At 44.0% G+C, this 25269-nt stretch overlaps 1 protein-coding gene across 1 annotated transcript; it reads right to left on the bottom strand.

Moving 5' to 3' along the window:
• Positions 1 to 12041: 12041 nt before the first annotated feature.
• SH3BP4 (SH3 domain binding protein 4) lies at positions 12042 to 23838 on the bottom strand. The gene is made up of 4 exons (XM_056856123.1): positions 23667 to 23838; positions 20023 to 22370; positions 15686 to 15874; positions 12042 to 12271 (listed from the first exon to the last, which is right to left on the bottom strand). Exons 1-4 carry the CDS (start codon positions 23782 to 23784, stop codon positions 12047 to 12049), a joined length of 2880 nt encoding a protein of 959 aa, XP_056712101.1. The 5' UTR covers positions 23785 to 23838; the 3' UTR covers positions 12042 to 12046.
• Between the last annotated feature and the right edge of the window lie 1431 nt (positions 23839 to 25269).

Here is a 25269-nt window from a genome sequence, read left to right as displayed (position 1 = left end):
TGTTTTGTTACATCTTTACATTGATTCATCATTAAGCCTGTGGGCAGTTGGAATTGCACCTATTATGGTCATATATTTGTATAGAATCCTTATTGAGAAATTGATCCGCTGATGAAGCCTTGGCGAAACGTGAATAACGATCTAGACAACACGTCCATCTTCATCTTTTCCAGCTGTTCTAGTTGTTCATATGGCCTCAAAACGTTTGGACAATTGCCCTTACCCGGAAATTTGAACTCTGTAAAAGAAATTGTCAAGTCATTGATAAGCAACAACATTCAGTACTTACCTTATCTTTTTGATCCTTTGTATTTTGTGTATTGTTTGTTGTATGTGTTTTCACTGTACACCTTTTTGCACTTAATATATTTAATTGCATTGGAAATTTGTGCTGTTTTTGTCTTCTTCATACTATACAGCACAGAGCCTTCTTTTTCTAATTAATTAGGCTGGCAAGATAACCTCGGGCGCTCGAGAGGATTTTTGTACTTCTATTGAAGAAAAGATTATATACACCTATCGCAACCTGGATTCCATCTGCCCCCTCAGCATTCCTCAGGAAATAGGAACATTCTGTACATTTTTTTGAAACAGAGGATGTCCTATTTCTTGCCAAAAAAGATATGGGAGGGGAAGGAACTGTAGTTACACACTGGTAAAAACTGAGAATCACTTCTGGCCATGCAGAACACAAAAACTGGCATCCCTCATCATGGTCAAGCCTCGATGGTCAAAACTCTGTACGCTTTTCCCTGGACGTCCGAGAGGAAAATTAGTTCAATGGTAGACCAGAAGGGCTGATGATTTATTTATTTTTTATTTAAAATGTTTTTATGCCACTGTTCCACCCGATCAGGGTCCTCAACATGAAAATATTAAAATACTGGAACAATTAAAAACAACGTTTAAAATTACAAAATAGTTCAATAAAAACACAAACAGACAGCACCAGAACCAAGCAGGAGGCCAGTAACTGTTATTAGGGGTATGCCAAATGTTACAAAAAGGTTTTCACCCGCTGGCCAAAGGCACTGATAGAGGGAGGCAGGCGAATAAGAAACGTACTGAGGTGATACCAGTTTGATGGATACCTCCATTTATTATATTAAAGATTCACCAAAGCACAGACCCTCGCCCACCCCATGGAACATACCCACATCTCAGCTTCTCCAGGACATCAACCCTAGCCTCAAGGAACAAATCTGTTCCCTGAGAAACCACTGCTCCAGTCCACCTATGATCACACATGCACAACTAGGGTTGCCAACCTCCAGGTACTTTCAGGAAGGTAGGAGAACCTTTGGGGTCTACTGACCACACTGTTTTGAGGTACATTTACCCGCGGGAGTTTGTTATATTGTAGCAATTCGCAATGACAAGGATTTTGTAGACCAACTGATGAAGCGTTTTTGCGAAACGCACACCAATCTAGAGGTGCATGTCCACATATTTTTCTCATTGGAAGCGCCGAGTGCTCCGGTGGGGCACTTTTCCGACTTTTGAACAGTGGAACCGCAAGGAAGTTTTTTCCCCTCTTGCATCACTACGTTTCACCACTTCTTTGAAACGGCTTCTGCTTATGTTAGCATTTGAAAGGACTATTTCCGCTACGGGTTTGTTCCTTTGAGAAATTGATATTCTTTCTTTGTTATGTTAAGCATTGCAGAAATTTGTGATAGATATTATTAGTAAATGATTGTATAATTGATCTTTAAACTGAGCCTCGTGCTGTTGTTCATTAATAACTAGCTGCAGATCTCCTGGCACTAGTGGGATCTCCTGCTATTACATCTGATCTCTAGCCGATATATATCAGTTCGCCTGGAGAAAATGGCTTCTTTGGCAATTGGACTCTGTGGCATTGAAGTCCCTCCCATCCCCAAACCCCGCCCTCCTCAGGCTCCACCCCAAAAACCTCCCACCGGTGGTAAAGAGGGAACTGGCAACCCCACACACAACTTCTTCGCTGCAGGCAGATATTCATACATACGGCCCTCTTTGCAAAACACTGGATAGACCCCACCTGCTGGCATTCTACCTTCATTGCTGGTTTGGTTGTTTAAAGGTGTTAAGGGTTAGTAAGCGTGACACTAAGGAACTATGTGGACTCTTGTACAAAGAAGATTAATGTATAGTACTCTGACCTAGAATCATAGAATCATAGAGTTGGAAGGGACCACCAGGGCCATCAAGTCCAACCCCCTGCACAATGCAGGAAATTCACAACTACCTCCCCCCTCCACACCCCTAGTGACCAGAAGATGGCCAAGTTGCCCTCCCTCTCATCATCTGCCTAAGGTCACAGAATCAGCATTGCTGACAGATGGCCATCTAACCTCTTCTTAAAAACCTCCAGGGAAGGAGAGCTTAACACCTCCCGGGGAAGCCTGTTCCACTGAGGAACCGCTCTGACTGTTAGAAAATTCTTCCTAATGTCTAGACGGAAACTCTTTTGATTTAATTTCAACCCGTTGGTTCTGGTCTGACCTTCTTGAGCAACAGAAAACAACTCGGCACCCTCCTCTCTATGACAGCCCTTCAAGTACTTGAACATGGTTATCATATCCCCTCTCAGTCTTCTCCTCTTCAGGCTAAACATATCCAGCTCCTTCAACCTTTCCTAATAGGACTTGGTCTCCAGACCCCTCACCATCTTTGTTGCCCTTCTCTGGACACGTTCCAGCTTGTCTACATCTTTCTTAAATTGTGGTGCCCAAAACTGAACACAGTACTCTAGTTGAGGTCTAACCAGAGCAGAGTTAAGCGATACCATCACTTCGCATGATCTGTACACTATACTTCTGTTGATGTAGCCCAAGACTGCGTTTGCCTTTTTAGTTACAGCATCACACTGCTGACTCATGTTCGGTGTTTGGTCTACTAAGACCCCAAGATCCTTTTCACACACACCACTGCTCAAACAAGTCTCCCCCATCCTATAATTATGCATTTGATTTTTCCTACCTAAATGCAGAACTTTACATTTGTCTTTGTTGAAGTGCATTTTATTAGTTCTAGCCCATTTCTCCAGTCTGTCAAGATCATCCTGCATCTTGGCTCTGTCTTCTACCGTATAGCCCAGACTAGCCCGACCTCTGGCTTACAATCACTTTCCCTTTCCTTCCCCACAACAGTCACCCTGTGAGGTAGGTGAGTCTGAGAGAGTGTGACTAGCCCAAGGTCACCCAGCTGGCTTCATGTGTAGGAGTAGGGAATCAAACCCGGTTCTCCAGATCAGACTCCACCGCTCTTAACCACTACACCACGCTGGCTCTCACAAGAGCATGAGAAAGAATTGATGGTGGTATACAAAGTCCAGAGACAGATTAAATATGCACGTAATCGATGAAACTGGACCTTCTAGATGATAAGCAGGTATAATCCACTCTTGGAGGCAAACTGCCTGTTACCTCTGATGACCATTAGACCAAATCTGAAGTTAAGCCTGTGCTATGCAATTTGGCTCATTTGCACGAGTCATCTGTAGTTATTTAATTTTGCTGTGCTGCAAAAAACACTGGCATGTGGATTTGTAGTGGTGGATCTGGATGGAAATGCTGAAGGGAGGTTAAGTCAGATGGTAATACTTGGTGCCTTCTAGCTCCAATGACTCTACGATTAAAAATGAATGAATGATTTTCAATCTGATCTAGATGACACTTTTAATATTAAGAGCTATAACCATTTATATTAATAGAGTATGTTATATGAAAGTTAAATGAATTTTAAATGGGTTTAAGAACAATTAAGATCAGAACATATCACGTTGGGATAACAATACTTTCTTAAGAAGCGGATAGAGGTGGTGGGGAAGTCTGAGAAATTTCCCTTTTTTTCTTTTTCTGTGTAATGTTTATATCTTCTTGATTGTTATGGAAAATTTCTATTATAAAAACCAATAAAATTTATATTTAAAAAATGAATGAATGAGGAATAGGAGCCAACACATACCGAAAGATTTTTTCTGGAAAGCAGACAGAAGAAATGCAGGCCCAAGGTGGCATGGTAGGAGCACGGGTACAGCCTAGACCAGGGGTGTCAAACATAAGGCCTGGGGGCTGGATCTGGCCCCTTGAGAGCTCTTATCCGGCCCGCAAGCTAGCCAAGGCAGCCAACCCCCCTCATTCTCGATCTGGGCTGGTGAGGCATGGCCTGGCCCAACCAAGTGACCTTTATATCATATCTGGCCCTTGTAACAATTGAGTTCGACACCCCTGGCCTAGACAAACCCCCATGGTGGCTTCCCTTCCACATTCATGGCTATCAGATATGCCAAAGACTAAGCAAGTGAAAACCACAGACACCGATGTTCTGTTGCTTAGCAACCTCCCGTGTTTCATTTATTTCACCTAGAGATCCGGCAAGTATACTGGATGTCTGCATGAAATTGCAGGAAATGCAACTATCAGCAACAAGCAACTGAATACAGAGGCAGGATTAATTAGGTTCTAAATATGACAAAAGAAGAGTATTGCTCTTTCTGTGTCCAAGTAAGACGGTCTTATCCCTGATTCCTGAACACAGTCGCAGCCAGTCAGCTGGTTCTCCTACAGGTGCTGCAAACATGGAAAATCAAGAAGGGAGGGTAAGGCCTGTCCTGACGAGAAACTATCAGGAGGTAGCGGTGGAGATGCATGGGGGTATTATTTGTTTGAAAACACATTTTTTGAGTACAGAGAAGAAACAGTTGCTTACACATCTAGGGACACCCTAGGTTTGCAAAAAAGCAAAAAAAAACACCAAACCTTATACAGAAAAATGGGGGAGGGTCTCAAAAAATAAAAAAATGCAATGCCTGCACCTGCCCAGACCTCTCCCCTCACTCACAACATTTCAAGAGCTGTCCAGCAACCAGCATACACAAATACTCTGTGTGGGAGGGGGGAAAGGGAGGAGCCCAAATCCCAAAATTTACCAGCTAATTTTGATGACACACAGCTGGAACAAGCACCAGAGGGAAACCAAAAGAGCAAGTGACTAACAAAGTGTGCTGACACTGGTCGTTTATGCATGGGTACTTTCACTCATGTTTGCACCCGGTCTGTCTTGGTTGTTCCTTGGAGTTATGCATGAGTTTTCCCTCCATTAGCGATGACCTTGCGGCCAGCCTTCACAAATCCCGTGACTTCCTGTTCCTCTATTGACCCAATTCTTCGATCTCTTCTGAGATCAATCTGGGTGAAATCCCCATGCATAAGGCAAAGTGTGGAAGCTTGGGGGTGATGTTTCTCTCTCAGAAAGCACTACAGCCAATTACAAATCAGCATTTTGAGGGGCGGGGACTCAAATGCTTCCTGATTTGAGCTTGAAGACTGCTGGTGCATAGATTCACAACAGGAAACTGTGGGTCCAGCGAGCAACGAACCTCAAGTAAAACTCCCATACATAAACGGCCACTGAGGCCCTGACCCCAATACTGCCGGGGCTCCTATAGCAGTGGCAGCTAAAAGGAGAGCACACTGGTTGGGGCTGCTCAAGAGTAACCAGCAAAATTGTCAGAAATACAAGCATGCTGTAATATTGTGACAGGACAGCTGGTCAGAAGGAGCTGTCAATACCTGTCAGATCCAGAGGATCTGGGCTGATGCAATGAGGCAGTAATGGCCTGCAACAGTAGAGTAAACTGGATTTAACCAGATATGGCCAGAAAGGTGATGCAATGCTGTGGGTGTAGCAGCAGGTGGCCTGATGCATATCTGATGTACATTATGTATAGAAGTGTGTAGCCTCTAGGGCTCTGTGTTGGAGAGTTAATGAGGGCGAAGCCAGAGGCTATGCTGGAATGTGTATGCTGGAGATTGGACGTGTATGCTGGAGATTTGATGCACTGTAAATAAACTAAGCACTTTTCTAGTAGTCAGCATCTGGTGGTTGTGTCTTGGGACAACTGACTAAGCACGCTGAACTCGCGATAAACTCTGCCGGTAAAAGCACTCACACTCGAAATTCCTCTGGCTGCAGCAGCGAGTGGAGCACACTTCAAAACAGTGACTCTTGTCACATAAACAAAACGACTGCGATCCCACCCCGATTGTGCCCAACGGAAACAAGCAAGCCACAACAGACGGGGAAATGTAAAGGTGGGCTCCATTCGTACTCCTTTCCCTTGCCCTTGGCTCTTAAAACTTTGGTGGGTCTGCTTCCCTTCCCGCAGCCACTGTAGATGGAACAGTTCAAAGAAACAATCTGTGTCTGGACTAGAAGCAGCACTGAGACAAGGAGTTACCCTTTATAAAACTTGTATATAGTCCTCTCAAAAACTAAGCAGCACGCTGAAACCTAACAATCCCAAAAGCAACTCAGAATTATAGTACTAATGAAAATAGACCACACCAGAATCTACATTTTGTTACAGGGCCCCAAGCGTGCGTGTGTGCTTCCACCCCAAAAGTTCTACACACACTTTTTCATGCTCATAAAAGTCAAAAGTATAACTACTTCTTAGTTAGAAATTTTAACTTCTGGAGACCAGGAAGAAGGTGGAAATTCTCTTTCCCATATAGCAATTTTAATACAGCAGCCGATTTTGGCACACTCGAAATGTCCCCCAAAGGCATAATGGTGATATTTAGCAAGGATTTTTGAAAAAAAACACCAGTATTCCCTCAAGAAAATAGGGAAGGGTAGAGTAGATATTCCATGCAACCCACTTCGTAAGATTGCAAGATCGCCTTGCTACTCCAAGGAGATTTCTATAGTCGTGTTACAATTTGGGTCCCAACAGAATATGAAGCAGTCTGACTAGACAATACTGACCTTTTTGGACCAATGGTATATAGTAGCTTCACGTGTCCAGATTCACACACTGGAGCACTGTCTGCTATTGCCATTTTGTGCTTATTGAACACTGATAATGTAAATATAAAATTGTTACTGGAATGATTACGACTCTTTCCATTTCCCTGTGCATAATTTTTTTATGACTGCTATGAATTCGTCTTTTTGGTAAGTTATGACTCAGGAACAAAAAAAAAAATCTCTTTCAACATTATTAGTAATTACTGTTGTTAATCTAGTGTTGGGAAACCATACGTTTTATATTTAGAACCACTCTGCTGTTTTAAAACCATAATAAAGAAAATGTCAGAAAATGGAGAACGGAGTTTTACTAGAGCAAGATGTCAATTTAATCCGGGTTTGTACTGTCTTGACACACACTTTCCCTTCCCATCTCAGAGCTGCCGTGCGATTTAAGAGGTTCAAAATCCACAAGTAGCATCTCATTGACTTTGTCTAGGAGTTCTGTATGCCCCAAATGCAGTTAAGTCCCCATGAGGTAACAGTGACAGAAAAAAAGAACCAGCCTTACCTTTAGCAAAGTTAATAATTTATGTTTTCCATCAAAAGAGCCCTAGGAACATAAGAACATAAGAAAGGCCCTGCTGGATCAGACCAAGGCCCATCAAGTCCAGCAGTCTGTTCACACAGTGGCCAACCAGGTGCCTCTAGGAAGCCCCCAAACAAGACGACTGCAGCAGCACCATCCTGCTTGTGTTCCACAGCACCTAATGTAATAGGCATGCTCCTCTGATCCTGGAGAGAATAGGAACAGTCTTTAGAGCACTGGTTCCCAACCAGGGGTCCGTGGACCCCCAGGGGTCCGCGAGAACTAAATTAAGGTCTGCGAAACAAAGTTATAAACCCATAATAAATTAATATTTTCAATTAAAAGTTCTCTATTATAAAAATATATATTCAAATATTATTCTAAGTTTAATGTTTAACTAACAGTTATGATTAAAGTTTATTTTCAAATTGTCTGAATTTTTATTTTGAACCTTGGGGTCCCTGCACCAAACAAAAAAGTCCTAGTGGTCCCTGGTCAAAAAAAGGTTGGGAACCACTGCTTTAGAGCAACGGGCACAACACAGTTTCATTTTTCTATCCAGTTTATGTTCAGTTTATTCAGTAGTTAATTTTAAATTACGGATTAAGGGCCTACCCTGCAACACGACACAATACAACACAACAAAAGTTAACAAGTCCCTTGCTGTGACCCAGCATTCAATTGTGGATCTTAATAAATCAACCATTAATGGAGAATGAAATGTAAGCTGAATGGCAGGGCCTGTTTGGAGTAAATAAGAAGGTTCCATGATAGATGGTAGAAACAAAATTATTTGGTCGATTTAGGATAAAGCGAGGCACATTTGGTAATAAGTTATGTGTAACGTAGGTAGGAAATCTGTACGTTCTGTTTTTTCTTTCTTTTTGTAATTGAAAGTTTAAAATAAAAAAATTAAACAAATGTAAACAATAAATCAACCATCCGAAGCAGAGTGCACAAGGTTCTCCAAAGACCATGGTAGGACTGGAGGTGGAAGATTTTCATGCCTCTCTCCTACGCTACCAGCCTTCCTGCTAACAACCAACTTGCACAATGTGTTTTATTAATTTGGTTGGCCCTAACAGAAGTTTCTGCAAGGTTTTTGATTTTGCTATGGACCAACACGGCTTTCTCCTTTTTTTTTTTGGTCCAGGTGAAAATAGGTGTCTTACTGAAACCAAAGCTACCTGAATTCAACTTTGAAACGTTAACACATGCCATTATATTATTTAATTTTGTCCGGGTTCTTAATAAACAAAACTCTAATCCTTATAAAAGATCTCCACACACCACTAAGACTTTCTTTTTGGTTCCTCTGAAGATATGAATCAAACGTGAGGGGAAAATTCAGTAGGCATAGGCAAGTGGTTCTTTGCCCCAAATGCCAATATACGTAATCAGTCCCCACAAAACAGATCAGACTGAAAAGGGATACTCAAACATCTGCTTTAATTGTATTGTTCCACAATTTTAAAAAATTGCACAATAAACCAACTACTGTACAGTGTATTCATGTAAAATCCAAAGCAGGCTTTGTCAAGGCATACTTTGAGTCAAAGGCATTTGGCAGGAGATTCCCACAGCTCCAACTGTGTCCTAGGAGCCGGCTTTTGAGTTCAAACAAAACAGATCATGCAGCGATTGCACTAATTAATCTAGAAAAGCTGCTGCTGTGATTCAACTGGTCTCCACGGAAGGGAAGAAGCCATCTAAGGGAGCCTCTAGGCTTTGCCAAAGCATGAATAGGTGTGCAACCCTTGAGGTAGTTAGAAAAAAAATGGCATAAACAAGGCAACCTAACCCTTCCCCTCTATACACTGTGAATCTTTCAGTCTAGTTCCAGGAACTGGATCACCCCAAACCCTAAATTAATTAAAATTGCATTTCTAATTGAGTGATCCGGCTGTGACACTCATCAGTGTTCAGATTCTGTGACTGAATCCAGACCAGACCTGGTTACTTGTGCGTCAAGCTCCCCAGCAGAAACTAATAGGCAGAAGACTGGCATCAAAGATCCATGAGGCGAACGAGGCTGGCTTGGTATAATGGGATGGCCCACACACAAAGAGCCTGCGAGAACGTTCACACATGTTCTGAAATCTCTGATCAATTCATGGATCTGCACATGAGCCATACGTAAGATATCCTATCAGGTTATGGCATGCACATAGATGTGGACTGACCACTCATGGATCATTTTCAGTTCTGCAAAATACTTTAATGGAAGAGAAACACCCATAGCCAAAATTTAAATTAAAAAAATATAGTCTAAGCTGCTGTAACAGTCCTGGCTCTCCAGCCTGCATTATATACTTTCAAAACGCACACAATGTCTTCTCTCCCAATTTCTTGTTGTATATGATGTGTGGATTCAGATTTGGCATGGAAGGAGGAAAACAAACGGTTCAGAAACTTTGTTCCAATGGTATGTGATGCAAATACAGCTAACGGAATAAGAAAAAACTTACTCAAGAAGCTCCTTCAAATCCTCCTCCACAAAATTCAAAACCTTTAAGATGCTTTTCATTGGACAGAGCCCAGCTTGAGGGCTGGAAAGCCTTTTTTTTTGGGGGGGGGGGAAGCTAGCTAAAAAAGAAAAGGATTCCAGGCACTCTCCAGCAATCGACAGACGTGGAAACAACAGGAGTGCCTTTCCAACAAGCCAGATTCTGATTTCATAAAATTCTGGAACTGCCGACTGCAAAGTCATACTGCATTAAGAAAATTGCTGGAAAGGTCAGCCTGGCCCAAAAGACAAATCTAAATTCCACGTACGGCCACTGCTGTGACTGAGAAGGGAGGTCAACCAGTGGGTTTGGTATGATTTTGGAAAGATGTTAAATATCTGCTGATACTCTCATGAACACTGATCACTCAGTCACTTTGCATGCAATGATCTCAGGATCCAGGAAGCATGCCTCTGGCCAAGATAGCATATTTCATCACGGGACGCTTTATTGCACTTCCAGATGCCTGTGGTGGAAGTTGAATAGTCAGTTGCAGGGCAGGTACAAAGAGGGACGGACCCACCGACCCACCCACGCAAAGTACATCTGTGCGTGAGTTAGCTCGCAGGTCCCACTGATCACACCACGCCCAACAGATGCGTGGTGACTTCTAGAACTGCGGCCACAGAAGCAAGCCTTATACCTTCCCGCGAGCCTTGACTTGAAAAAGAAAACTTTTCACACGCAATATGCTAATAGAACCCTCACTGTTTGGGAGGAGATTTAATAAATTTGCCTTAGTCTGAAGAGAGTCGTTCTCTTTGGGGAAATCCCCCCAACACAATAAACAAAACAAAAAACCATGAAATGTTCTGACCTGGAAAGGTGGACGCAGGACTAGTTTGAAGGTGGTACTACCTACTTTAAATGGTGCATGAAGTCAGAAGGGTGGTGCTATGTTAATTCCATCATGTTAATTATGCATCATGCGGCACACGTGGCAACTGTCCAGGACCTGAAACTACTCATGCGCAAGGGGGCTGTATCCTCAAAGCAAGCATTTTTATTGATCAAATGGGCTCCTCATCAGATGGGGGTCTGTCTAGGCTACACCATTTCCAACTGTAAGGTGTTCAGATGATGGAGTGTCCCCCCTCCCCACAAAAAAACCCCTTCCCTCCATATAGAAAACTACAAGTCAGTGAAGTGGGGTTCTAGCCTCCTCTTCGCCCTGACATTTCCAAACACACAGAAAATTAAAATGTTTCGTATTCCACGATGTAACGTCCCACCTGAAGTCTAACATAGTTTGGCTCCGACAAAGATTTAACAACTCAGTGACCACCAAGCCTAAACCTTCACCTTAGCGCAATTCAGAACAAACAAACCATGGAACATCCATTTCCCCTATCTTATTTTTTTTTTTTTAGATATCCAGAAAATGTAAACTTCTGAAGAGGGCCATTTTGAGTTGCAGCTGGCTAAGACACTCCTGTTTCAGAACAAAGTGAAGTGAAAATGTTGCTTTTGAACTTTCAGTGGCATCCGTTAAGGTTCATTTCCATTAAAAGGGAAAGGAGATGGGGCCAAGTCCAATAACCTGAAGTAATTTCTGCTTCTTTATCATGATCTGAAGCAGAGAGAAGTGGAGCGCACCTTGTGCTGGGACATTAAGATGCAGTGCTAACTTTTGGGTTACAAAAATCAGTTAACTGGAAAAGTGTGCGTTTTCTGCTTTACAAAAGAAAAGGTATTAATAAAAGCAAATTTTAGGAAACTGCTATAACACTCGTGGGATCACAGGAACTGGTAGGATTAAACACACTGATTTATAAACAGTCGTCAGAGCCACACCTTAGGATTTCAAACGTTTGCAGGGGCATCTGGCCGTGTGCTTTGTATCGACATGACTCACCATCTTCAAAGTGGTAATTTTAAAAAGGGATGGAAGCGTTCTTCATGTCACGTAAGAATGCCGACTCCTCCCTAAAGTGACTTTCTGCTGCTCTTAAGAAGTCAGAGATCTGCAAGTATTTTTTAAAAGTTCGATTTTAAAAAAAAAAGAAGTTTAACAAATTAAGAAGAGTTTCCAACCACAGAGCATAGAAAACAGTGTAGTCTTGGTTGTCTTCCTGCCAAGGGGAGATAAAACGTAAGAGGTTTGCACTCCAAGCCCTGAAAACCACTGCTCCCAAACTTTGGCTTTTGTGGAACTATTTTAGTCTCTCGCACACTGTGAGTTAAACAGCATCCGGTCCGGACAAGGCCCCCATCAAATGGCCCAGTCCTCGCTTTCTTGAGGACTAAAGGCAGCTGCCCGTAGTATATCCAAGGTGTTGACTAAGATTAGGGTCCCTGTGAGATGCTTCCAGCGCTTCGTGATTGGATTCTTCATTTTATCCAGACCCGTGTGGAGCTCCTGAGTAACGTCACGGTAGCTGTCTCCCAGCTGGTTGCTCCACGTTAGCATGAAGTCATAGGCGGGTTTCCACATTGCCTGCCAGAGACAAGACACTCACGTTACAACAGACAAGAGCAGCTTGCCATTAGAATTGATGATCCCTTAGTAAGCTGTGTATACAGTGCACTAGGAGCGCCAGCGTGGAGTAGTGGTTAAGAGCGGTGGTTTGGAGTAGTGGAGTCTGGTCTGGAGAACCGGGTTTGATTCCCCACTCCTCCACATGAGCGGCGGAGGCTAATCTGGTGAACTGGATTTGTTTCTCCACTCCTACACATGAAGCCAGCTGGTTGACCTTGGGCTAGTCACAGCTCTGTTAGAGCTCTCAGTCCCACCTACCTCACAAGGTGTCTGTTGTGGGGAGGGGAAGGGAAGGTGATTGTAAGCCGGTTTGAGTCTCCCTTAAGTGGTAGAGAAAGTTGGCATATAAAAGACCAACTCTTCTTCTCTTCTTCTTCTAGGTTCGTACCTGCGGGACCACCTCTCCTGGTATGCCCCCCAGAGAGCACTGCGCTCGATGAATAGCAATTTACTGGTGGTCCCCAGCCCAAGGAGTGTGCGGCTGTCCTTAACAACGGCCAGGGCTTTTGTGGCCCTGGCTCCAGCCTGGTAGAACAGCCTCCCTAATAACATCTGGGCCCTGCGGGACCTAAATTAGCTCTGCAGGGCCTGTAAAACAGAGCTGTTCCTCCAGGCTTACGAATGAGGGCAGACGCAAGTTTTTCCAATACCATCGTTGCTGGCCTCCCCGTCCTCTCCCCCCAACTTAGGTTGGGGGTTACTGCCTGGCCTGGTTTTTTCAGTGGCTCTATTTCTTGAATTTTATTGTTGCCATCTTGTTTGATTTGTTGCTGAGAAGTGTGATTTTAAATATGTTTTAATCTATGTTTTTATATTAAATGTTGTGACCAGCTCTGAGCCTGGCTTGCCAGGAATGAGGACGGGATATAAATGTGAGGAAATAAACACACACACACAAATAAATGTCAGCAAATGATGGTAGGTGTAGGATCTGAGATCTTGCCTGCTTCTCCCTGGTGTACAATTTGACTGGGTTTAGGCAGCATGGTTTAGCTCGATCTCATCAGATTTTGGAAGCTAAGTAGGGTTGGTACTTGGAAGGGAGACCTCCAAGGAAGGCGCTGCAGAGGAAGGCATTGGCAAACCACCTGTGCTTCTCCCTCGCCGTGAAAGCCCCTTGCTGGGGTCGCCAGAAGTCGGCTGCGATTTGATGGCATTTGACACAAACACACACATACAATTTGACTGGGTCAGGAGCCAGCAGCAAACCAATTCTCAGTGATGCGATATAAATGCAAAACAAGACGTCATCTCTTTTCCTATGGGAGGTCAGTACAGGGGACCACAGGGGAAAAGCCTCCTTTGAACCATTTCTCCATTCCGGCTTGCTTCGTTCTAGCACCTGGGCCCATGTGAGCCCTTGAGCCTTTGATGCAGTTGTTTGCAGGCCAAAAAGCCAGATGAAAAGCAGCCAGGTGTACCAGGTATTTTTGTTTCATTGTCACACTTATCTGCAGCCTGACATCAGGAAGGAATTTTTATTTTTGTCCGGTTGTACAAAAGAAGCAGGACATACTGAACTTATAAGGAATACACTTATCTGCAGACTTCCCCCTGAAAGCAGGAAGGAATTTTTATTTTCGTCCGGTTGTATGAAAGATGCAGGTCATACTGAACTTATAAGGAATACCCCAACAGGCTCAGCTACCTTTGATTTTTTTTTACTGCAGCATTTTACCGAAAACCTCTACTGCAGAACCCCAAAGAAATAAGAAAAAGGCACCAAGCATGATACACTTCATATTGCGTACACCAATAGTACTATTGCACACCAATAGTAATATCCAAGCAGATTAAGTGCTGTCCACTGAGCATTAACTCAAAAACATTTGGCTCAAAAACATTTGGTGAAGGACTTTCTCAACGGCTATTTGGAAGTCCAAGTATATAATATATACCAGAGCACCTTACACACACACTTGTTATCCTGCTCAAAGAACTCTGAAACATTGGTGAGGCAGGGCTTCCCTGATGTTCCCTCAGCAAGCTTTCTTCCTCTATGGGCTTAATAATTCTAACTTTAATAACAGTTTCCGCAGATTTACCTGGAACAGATGTTAGACTATCTTGTAACATGTGGAATACCTTCTTGACCCTTCAAAAAAAATCGGTGTAACATTTGCTACTTTCTAGTCCTCCAGTACAGAGACCAATTTTAGCAACAGGTTACTTATACTGGTTAGTAGATCAACAATTCCACATCTGAGTTCCTTAAGAACTCTTGGGCACATGTGATCCAGAGATTTATATTAACTTTTAAGTTGCCTAGCAGTCTTCATATCTCGTTACCTTAATCTGACCCCATTCTTCACACCCTTCCTCAAAACAGTGGCTCCAGCATAGGTACATGCTCCATATTTTCACAGGGAAAACAGACGCAAGGAATTCATTCAGTTTGCCTGCCATCTTCCTGTCTTCCGTACGCAATCCTTTCGTTCCTTTTCATCCAATGGCCCAGTAGCCTCCCTAGCGGGTTTCCTGCTCCTGAGATAGTTGTCTTAGGTCGTTTATGCATGGGTACTTTCACTCACATTTGTTCCTGGTCTGTCTCGGTTGTTCCTTGGAGTTATGCATGAGTTTTCCGTCCATTAGAGATGACCTCGCTGCCAGCCCTCAGAAATCCTGGGTCTTCCTGTTCCTCTGTTAACCTGATTCTTCCCTCTCCCCTGAGCTCAGCCCGGTGAAATCCCCATGCATAAGACAAAGCACGGGACACACAAGCTTGGTTTCTCTCACAGCCAATTCCAAAGCAGGGTATAAAGAGGAAGGGATTCAAATGCTTCCTGCTTCCTCGGAGCTCCTTCTGAGCAGAAGAAAAGTTTTTTAAAACCGAGGCTTGGATTTCTCCCCCACTCTCCTTTCAGATTGCTCCATTTTTTGTTTTTTGTTCTTAAAATGCTTTCTTTATGCAGCAATTGGGTTGGGGGGGGAGGAATTTCTCTCACAGTAAGCTCTACAAAGTAAGCCAATTGCAAAGCAGCGTTTAAAGGGGCGGGGACTTGATTTGAGCTTGCAGACTGCTGGTGCATAGACTCCCAACAGGAAAGTGTGGGTCCAGCGAGCAACGAACCTCAGGTAAAACTCCCATGCTTAAACGACCTTAATGATTTTAGCAATCCGCTCCTCTCATTTGTACATTTACTTGAAGTGTCTCCAAAACCATGGAAGAAGAATAGGTCTATTAAGGACGGATGCATTTCTATTCGGCTGAGTTTTCTAGGCACAGAATCCACGTAACGAGAAGTGTAAGCTTTGCCATCGTTTGCAATACAAACAGCAACTGAATACAATAGCAAAGGGTTTTTTCCAGCCTATTGTGCAGAGTCAGTCACACAGCAAGCCTAGAACACATCACATGACCCCTCCCCATACCTCACTATCCACAGCACCATTCTTGTCTCGATGGGGGGCTTCATAGGCATCCATCTGTTGCTTGGAAACCTTGGCCAATTTCTCAGCAAGCTCCCTCCAGCGCTGGGCCACTTCTACAGCCGTAGTCAGAAGCACAAAATCCTGAATTAATCTGACCACCAAGCCCTGGCAGTCCATTTTCAGCAAGGCCTGGGAGAAAACAGAACAAGTCAAAGACCAAGTTAGTCGTGGGCACTGTTCTTTCCTGGAACTTCACACATTTGAGGTTGACAATCATCTCAACAGTGACCATATACCTCTGGTTCTTTTACATAATTTCTCACATAAAGAAACCTTCCTTAAATTCAGACCTGGAGGCGGCAAGTAGGACCATCAAGTGGGCCAGTAAGACTGAGCAAGAAGTGACCAGTCTGTTATACTTCTCTAAATCAGGTGTCACCAACTTACGGGTCCAAAGCAAGTTTTTGCTCAGTATGGATCAAAATGTGGGGTATTCACTTCCTCCCGCGGCCATCAGAAGCACCAAAGCAAGGGACAATCTCAGACTGCCACGGGAGCTCTGGATGGCCAGCAGCAACCCCCAGAAGTGACAGACACCACTTCTGGCTTGGAACTTCTGGTCACCACAACTTAAAAAGGATATTGCAGAGCTTGAGAAGGTGCAGAAAAGAGCAACCAAATTGATCAGGGGACTAGAGCAACTGCCCTATGAGGAACGGTTAAAATGCTTAGGGATGTTTAGCTTGGAAAGAAGGCGGTTAAGGTGAGACATGATAGAAGTCTATAAAATTATGCATGGTATGGAGAGAGTGGACAGGAAGAAGCTTTTCTCCCTCTCGCATAATACTAGAACACGGGGTCATCTGCTGAAGCTGGAGGGTGAGAGATTCAAAACAGATAAAAGGAAGTATTTCTTCATACAATGCATAGTTAAACTGTGGAACTCCCTGCTCCAGGATGTGGTGATGGCTACCAACTTGGGAGGCTTGAAGAGGGGAGTGGACATGTTCATGGAGGAGAGAGCTATCCATGGCTGCTAGTCAAAAGGGTTACTAGTCAAGATGCATTCCTATTCTCTCCAGGATCAGAGGAGCATGCCTATTATATTAGGTGCTTTGGAACACAGGCAGGATGGTGCTGCTGCAGTCGTCTTGCTTGTGGCTTCCTAGAGGCACCAGGTTGGCCACTGTGTGAACAGACTGCTGGACTTGATGGGCCTTGGCCTGATCCAGCAAGGCCTTTCTTATGTTCTTAACACCGCCAAATTGTGTCCTCACCATGCCTAGCCACTCCTAAGATGGCGTTCACCTGCCAGCAACCAGATCGCCAGGGAGTCTTTAAGCTCCACGAGCTAGGAAAGGGTGGAGAGACCTGCATGCGCATGCACACAGGCACATATACACACGAAGCTGCCTTATACTGAAGTTGGCCCATTAAGGTCAGTATTGTCTACTAAGACTGGCAGCGACTCTCCAGGGTCTCAGACAGGGGTCTTTCACATCACCTCCTATTTGATCCTTTTTGACTGGGGTGCCAGAAACTGAACCTGGGGCCTTCTGCATGCAAAGCAGATGGTCTACCACTGAGGCAGGGACCCTCACCATGAGAGACTGCAAACTCCCCCACTCTATGCCACCATAGCACACATATCTTAATTTTTTCTATCTGAGAGGTAAGCAAAAACCTAAACTGAAGGCAAAAAGACAAATTCTGAAGTAAACAAAAGTATTATTTGGACAGAAACACTCTCATGCTGTCACAATAGGTACGACTACCAGTACACTGGATATTACACAAAACTGTATAACACTGGAAATGCTGACCTCTTTAATAATGTATTGTAATTAAACCTATTATAACATATTAATTGCTGCCAAAATTATTTACATTTAAAGAAAAAAAATCTTGAAAATCTTATATATATAGATGGTCTTACATTAAAAATTCCATAATACTCATTTTGAGTAAAACCCTGCCCTTCTTTTCACTATTTCCAAAGGGGGGGATCACAAGAGTTTTTCCCCCAGTGTTCCCCCAAATCTCCCCATTTTTCTATTGGAAAAATTGAAAAAAAAAACCTGGGGGGAGAATTGAGGGCCTTCACTTCTCTACTCTGGAATATATTTAACCTGTTTTGCAACCAAGCAGAAGGATCCTCCAACATGCTCTGAAACATTCCCTTTTTATACCAAATATTTAGGGTTGAGTAGGTTAAGAAGGTTAACCTGAATAAATGCATAATAGCTTTAGACAGCCTCAGCGCTTAACCCCATTTAAATCACTAGCCACTGTTAAGTCAAACACAGTAGGTGAGTCACATCTTCTTCCATAAATTGGAGCAGCTAAAACCGATTAATCTAACTGGCTATGGCTATATAGTTAGACGTAGCTTATGGGAGTGCCTAGCTCCATGAGAACATAAGAAAAGCCATGCTGGATCAGACCAAGGCCCATCAAGTCCCGCAGTCTGTTCACACAGTGGCCAACCAGGTGCCTCTAGGAAGCCCACAAACAAGACAACTGCAGCAGCATTGTCCTGCCTATGTTCCACAGCACCTAATATAATAGGCATGCTCCTCTGATCCTGGAGAGAATAGGTCTGCATCATGACTAGTATCCATTTTTACTAGTAGCCATGAATACCCCTCTCCTCCATGAACATGTCCACTCCCCTCTTAAAGCCTTCCAAGTTGGTAGCCATCACCACATCCTGGGGCAGGGAGTTCCACAATTTAATTTGAGAGGCCAGAAGGCACCGTAACTTCATTCAAAACAAGAAGAGACAAAGGGTCTGCTGGGGTAGGCACAGGGCCAGAGGGGATAAAAACCCTTACAGCGCATTCCTGAGAGGAATGCCTGCACCGGTCTTTTGAGGCAACGCGGCTGCGCTGCCTCCTCCCAGCATTAAAAATCCATGCAACCCTCAGATACGCCACCCAAAACGTGGTGTATCTTGGCAAAAATAAAAAGGGGCATTCCCAGCCCAAAAAGGCTTTGGAGGCCGCCTAAAGGCAGCTCCTCCCCCAGCCCGGCGCTGTAACGTGCCGGGAATGCCTCCTAAGGCGCTGTAACACGCCGGGAACGGCTCCCGGGATGCCGTAAAGCGCTGGGAACGCCTCCTGGGATGCCGTAACGCCCCGGGAACGTCTCCAGGGATGCTGGGCCAGCCTTTGACGGCGTTCAGATGCCGCCAGAAGGCCCTGTGGATACCCTGGAGCAGAGCTGCCACATCCGGCCCTTCCCGCTGACGTTCGGGCCACTAACGCCAGCATTAGTGGCCTGGATGCCGGCACTGTGGGCCCGGACACCGTCGCGGCGCCTTCCTGTCCTCCTAAGGGCTTTCACCCTTAGATCTCAGGAACGCGCTGTAAGACACAAGGAAAAAACTCCCATGTGCACTGATGGTGCCATGCAGCTCCATGTCCTTGGCAAAGTTTCATACCATTGCTATTTGCAGTGCAAAAATCTAACGGAGAGTCCCAGCACTGAACCTTGAGAACAGGCAGACGTATATTTCAAAACACAATTTTGTCCCCCTGAGGAGTTCCCAGAAAACGACATGAAATTAAGCACTGGATGTGGAAAGACTGTTTATGAGAGTGCATTAGTTCTCCCCCAAAAAAGGAAAAAAGAAACGGAAAATGAACCGAATGAGCCCCACTCATTTCTAAAAGAGAAAGAAATGGTAAACTAGTAAGAAATCACATTTGTTTCATTTTGCATTCTTTCTTCTATTATACTGGTAATGGCAAAGCAATGCAGTGCGGAATCCTTCTGCATTGGATACATTGGCTGGAACATAATGTAGAGAGAACAGAAAGGTTACAGTGGTGGTGGGGAGAAATAGTGAAAGAAGAATAATTGATACATTGGACAGCAATCCAATGTGCTGCGAAGCAAGAAGAGGAAGAAGAGTTGGTTTTAAATGCTGACTTTCTGTACCACTTAAGGAAGAATCAAACCAGCTTACAATCACCTTCCCTTCCCAACAACTTGCACCCTGTGAGGTAGGTGGGGCTGACAGAACTGTGACTAGCTTAAGGTCACCTAGCAGGCTTCATGTGTAGGGCTGGGGAAACAAATCCAGTTCTCCAGATTAGCCTCCGCCGCTCATATGGAGGAGTGGGGAATCAAACCCGGTTCTCCAGATCAGAGTCCACCGCTCCAAACCACCGCTCTTAACCACTACACCACGCTGGCAACAAGAAATACTGGTTGGGTCTCTTCGGCCTGAATCACTTTTGTCACAGATGGTCTCACTGAACCCTAAACCCAACTAAACAATATCAGACAACAAATCACAGATTAAAGAATACAACTTTAACCAGAATACTTACTGACATCAGTTCCTTCTGAAAAGATTTCCTATCCTTATTGTCCGAATTATTACAGTCTTCTTTCAGTTTCTCCAGCACAGAAGCCACACACTCTGGCTCACTGTCCAGTTCCGCCCGGCAGAAAAAAGTCAGTGGCAAGTTGCCATACCCCAAGGCATCTGCAAAGGAGCGCCAGCTGCTAATGTTTTCCATCAACAAAGTCCTTACTGAAGCATAAATGTAGGTGAGGAACTTACAAGGCCTCAAGATCTGATCAAGCAACATACTAGTGGTAAGCTCAGGTCCACAGAAATTATTTGGCTTTGTTTTTCCAACAACTAAAACATTTTTGGTATGGACAAGGCCGACTTTACCCTGATAGTAACCAATATACCATTCCTTTGTCCAGAGCTGACCTTTCAGTCTGATTTTCTCTTCGCTTAGCAAACCGATGACATCCCCTTTCTTATATTCCAAGAGATAATGGTTCTTGCTTTGCCGCACTACCGTTTTTAGCAGCTTCCCATATTTTAAGCTTGTCACTGGCCGATCCTGGAAGACCGGATATTTGCTGGAGGCTGCAAGAGGAGACAATATTATTTTCCCCACCTCATTCTTCTTCAGGAATCTCCTTTGTCCAGTGGTCCTGACTGTACTTTTTGGAGGCGGCTGCGGCGTTTGGACACAGAACTGAGTCAGAAGGTTATTCTTGTCGTCCTTGACTTGTATTCGCAATGTAAAATCAGACAGCTCGTTGGGGTCATGTGACATGATGGGAAAGATGAGGCGGCTGACTTTCCCGAGCTTCATTTGGAAACCTCTTACCATTTTGGCCTGCTCGCTGGCTCTCACCTCGTAATTAGTCATGTTTGAAAACATGCAAATCTTTAGGTCTTGTGGCCTCGCGAGGGTGAACTGGTGCTTGCCCCACAACTGCAGGGCCACAGGTCCTGTGGAGTGCACCTGCCGCGTCACTTCGGTCACCAAGAGTGTCTTCGGGGCGCAATCATGTCCAAAGATGGCAACCACCGTTTTGAAAGAAGGATGGATATGCTTTGGACCGTAGACTCCAACCGTGATTTTTTTACTGATGTAATCCCAAACTGTGAAAGGATACAAAATATTCTGCCCTTGGGCTACGACTGCTATATACATACAAGGCTCCAGGTTCTCCAGTTGAACCTGTATTGTGTCTCCATAGCAATAGCTTAGTCGCACTGGCGTATAGGGGCCATCCTTCATGTCGCTCCGCAAGCTCTGCACTCCTACTAAACTCTTGCTCACTGAATCGTTCTTAACTTCTGCTGACACTTTCATTTCCAGTACAATCGAAGTTCTGACTTCCATGTTGCTTAGCTTAATCTCTAGTACAGGACTTATGGTACTGCATTTGTCACAGTTGAGCTCCAAAGGTGGATCCAACAGAGCTTTCATGGAGATCTGTTGAGTATCCCCAATGGCGACATGTCCCTCTGGAACTTGAATATTAATATTAGTGTCTGGAAGCTGGACTGCTCCCCCGGAGCTATCAAGCTTGCAAACTATATTCGTCTCCACAGGTTGTGTCTGACCCCAACCAAGGTTCTGGCCTAGGAGATCCAAGTTATGGCAAGATCTTGTCAGCTTCCGATGGTTTAACCATGCAGTTCTAAAATCTTCCCTGCTTTGGAATTGCTCAGGAGTAGGAGATTTCAACCCAGTGAAGAAGTTCGATGAGTCTGAATTTTCTGATTTTGCTTGTAGTACTGAGAGTTCTGACAAACTGTATGACCGCTTGCTTCTGAAAAAAGGGTTGTCCCGCCTGCTTGGCTGTTCAAATTCAAACCCGTTCATTGAAGGGACCTCGTCAAGATGGTTGCCTACACTGCTGTTAGTGGCAGAACTGGACCCTGTAAACGTAGGCAGCCCTGTATCGAAGAGCAACACCGTGGATTGGGGAGAATGCTCCTTGGTCCTGTCAGGAGCTATCTGTAAATTCCCATTCATAAAAGGGTTAGTCTGGACATTATTCAAGAAAGGGTTGTTTTTTGCTAAGCTCCACTTGATGTCTGTCCAGTCTCCAAGTAGATCAAGTTCCCTGGCTCCCTCGTCAGAGATTTCAAGGAGATTGTCTATCATTCCACTGTCTGCCAACGAAGAGTTCCGGTTGTTTACAGGCTGAACATACGAAGATGGGATGTAGCCCATCTCTGTGGTATTGTGGGCATACCACCACTCACCTCCTGAGGTATCTAAGACATAGAGGTGATCACCCTTGGAGAACTTCAAGGTTGTGAAGTTATTGGGGCAGTAGTCTTTAATTGCTACAACTTCCTTTGCATTCCCAAATGACGTAGGATTGTCTCCCATCAAGGCACTAGGAGAAGGCACTGTAAAGCAAAAAAGGGAACGTCATGAGCAACAGCAAACAACAGAAAGATTTGGCAACAGTGCATAAAATTAAACTTAGAAGTACATTTCCCTCATTCTCAGAATTCTCTCCCTTTAAGGACATCCATCTTTTAGCTGCTACACACCTACATCCCAGATATTCTTTAAATGGCCAAGTTTCAGTAGCAACTGTATAATGAAAACACACCATCTTGATTATTTTAACTTTTTTTGGATTTTATAGCTTTGGGAACTACTTTACATATGAATATAGGTAGAAAGGTAAGGCATACATGCTGCAAATTATATGCATAACATTTTTGACTTTTCAAAAGAGCCAAGACCAAGAGGTTAATTCTGCTGGCTACTGTGTGTGACTAAGGTAGCAATTCTAAACCCGGCCTCTGAATAGTTTAGGACTAAGCCTTATGCCAGCAATTGCCAACTGAGCACATCAAAAGAAGATGGCACATTGCTTTTCGAGCCTAAAGAAATCCTAAGAGGCTACCAGACAAGCATACCTCTACTTTCCAACCTGCTGGTAGAAGTGAAAAAATATTCTACATGGGGGGGGGGGAGCAGGAGAGGTAAACTCCTCATTAAGGTCTAGCAACTTGAGACATGAGCTGGCAGAGTAAATTCCACATCTCATGTGGTAGAACGAGGTACCTGTGGGACAATGTTACCACAGGACCTTTAAGGCCTCAGCCCCCGGAGCATGGCCTTCTAAGCCCCTTGAGTCCTAGTGAGAAGACCCTGCAAGAACAAGCACTGGCTAAACAGCTTTCTTCAGGAAAGCATGTATGCCCTTTGCTTTGAGAACCAGACCCTGCCACTTGCTTCTGGCTCTCTGGACCTTGACCACATCTTATATTCTAACAGCGAAGTCAGCCAAATCTTTGGATACTTAAATCCGGTGACTTGAGCTGTGAACAGGCAAGATGGATCTTTCTACAAACCTAAAAAGGGACCGGAATTTCCATAAAAATCTGAAATCTAAAAAAAAAAAAATTATTGCAGAGGCTAAAAATCCAAAAGTGATAAAAGGAGCGCCTGTAGCTTTAAGCAATGGATTCCCTCAGTGGCGGTTTCCTCAAAAAGCATTTTTTAAATCCAATTTTTAGATTTAAAAAAATCACTGATTTTTATCCACCCTGATCTGCAATGAGCCTATGAGCTTCATCATCCCTTTTTACCCAGCAACGCAATATAGGCAGACCCCACTCCTGTAGGCAATCTAATTTTCATTCAGTATTGTGAGTTGCTTACACAGGGAAGGGGAAAAAACCCCTCACCTTTGACAGAACTGAAGCTGGTTTCTGAAAATTCTTCACTCAGATCAATTAGCGTCCCCTCAGACTTGCATCGTGGGAGTCCACCGGAATTAGCAGCACGGATCCTCTGGGCTGCCATCTTGCGATCTACCAGAGCATCTTCTCTAGAGGAATTGTGGCAAATGCTGCGTCTTCAACATTTGGAACCCAGCTACCAGCGCTAAAAGAGAAAAATTATAAAACAAGTTCTGTCAGAGGTATTTTCAATTCCACTATACAATTCCCTGTCTTTTTCCATAAAAATATTTTCCCGATGAATAAACTGACCAAAGAATATTATTTTACTGCCACAAATAACAATTGCTAGCCTTGAGTAACAGGGAGGCTCCGATTCAGAAGGCTGCCATGTTGGTTTGCCATAGAACAGCTAGATTTTTGAGTCCAAGAGAGCCTTAGAGAACAACAAGATTTTCAGGGTATAAGCTTTTGAGAGTCAAAGCACCCTTTGTGAGACACCTTTCTAATCTGAGGGAGATTCAGATGACCGGTTTGATGAGGAGAACTCTCACCTCATTGAAGGTCTCTGTTCTTAAGTGAGGATGGAAAGACTGCTTGTGAGTATCCAAAAGTTAAGACAACATCGAAGGACCAAGTTATCACATAACAAATGCTACTGTGCCACCATGTGGATTTTGAGCAGGGAATCTTGGGGTCAAATTCTTCATTAACCATGAATGTCGCTGGGTGACTGATTTGACCTCATCTATCACAGACGGATGTTGCAAGGACAAAGTGGTATAATTCAATAAATGATAAGCTCTTTGGAAGAGGAGAGGGATACAAATGGGGGGAAATGGTTCCAGCAACTCAATCACATGAATTCACTCTAAATCACTGGATCACGTGGCCTCAGTATTTTCACATACAGAAAGGGGGACAATTCTAGGGTTGGCCATCTGACTATCAAATAAACACAAGGTCAATTTTTAATGGGATGCCTGCAGCCAAAAGCAGGTACCAACTAGGACTGCTATGTGTCTAGGTTTGGTCTGGACTGCTATGGGGCTAGAGGGAAAGCATACCGTGCTAGGGAAGGGGCTGTGATTCAGTGGTAGAGCATCTGCTTGGCATTCTGAAGGTCCCATGTTCAATCCACGGCACCTCCAGTTGAAAGGACCAGGTAGTAGGTGATGTGAAGACCTCTGCCTGAGACCCCAGAGAGCCATTGCCAGTCTTAGCCCTGACCTTGATGACCAAGAGCCTGATAAGGCAGCTTACTGAACTAAAATGGAGAATAAAATATAAGCCAACACAGAGTGGCATGCTTGGTTCATGCAGAACGTATCATTCATAGGATTATTCACTCACGGTCAAGTAATAGGCGGACTCTTGGCAATATCTGACCAGTCAATTGACTGGAACACCAACTCTTCGCTCCTTTGGTCCCCCTTCTGTAGAAGGGTCACCTCTAAATGGAAAAGATTTCCTTTGGGTGTGAGTTGAATATTTCAATCTACAAAGGTATTTCTGAATACTTAAACTTTACAACACCAAGGAAACAAACTTCCCCTCAATTTGAGACTGCAAATTAAATTTAAAGTCCAAGGGGGAAATTCAGAGCAGT

Source organism: Euleptes europaea, chromosome 10, assembly GCF_029931775.1.
Source record: "Euleptes europaea isolate rEulEur1 chromosome 10, rEulEur1.hap1, whole genome shotgun sequence".
In the NCBI taxonomy this organism is placed as follows: Eukaryota; Metazoa; Chordata; class Lepidosauria; order Squamata; family Sphaerodactylidae; genus Euleptes; species Euleptes europaea.
The sequence above is the reverse complement of the archived record's forward strand: the minus strand, read 5'-3'. Positions and strand labels throughout refer to the sequence as shown.

Bases quoted from the DNA above. Each gene is read 5' to 3' on its own strand.
- SH3BP4 (XM_056856123.1), bottom strand. From the start codon at position 23,784: ATGGCAGCCCAGAGGATCCGTGCTGCTAATTCCGGTGGACTCCCACGA. The intron at 22,371-23,666 runs GTGAGGGGTTTT...TTTGCTTTACAG, and splicing joins CAGCTTCAGTTCTGTCAAAG to TGCCTTCTCCTAGTGCCTTG. The intron at 15,875-20,022 runs GTAAGTATTCTG...GTTTTCTCCCAG, and splicing joins TTCAGAAGGAACTGATGTCA to GCCTTGCTGAAAATGGACTG.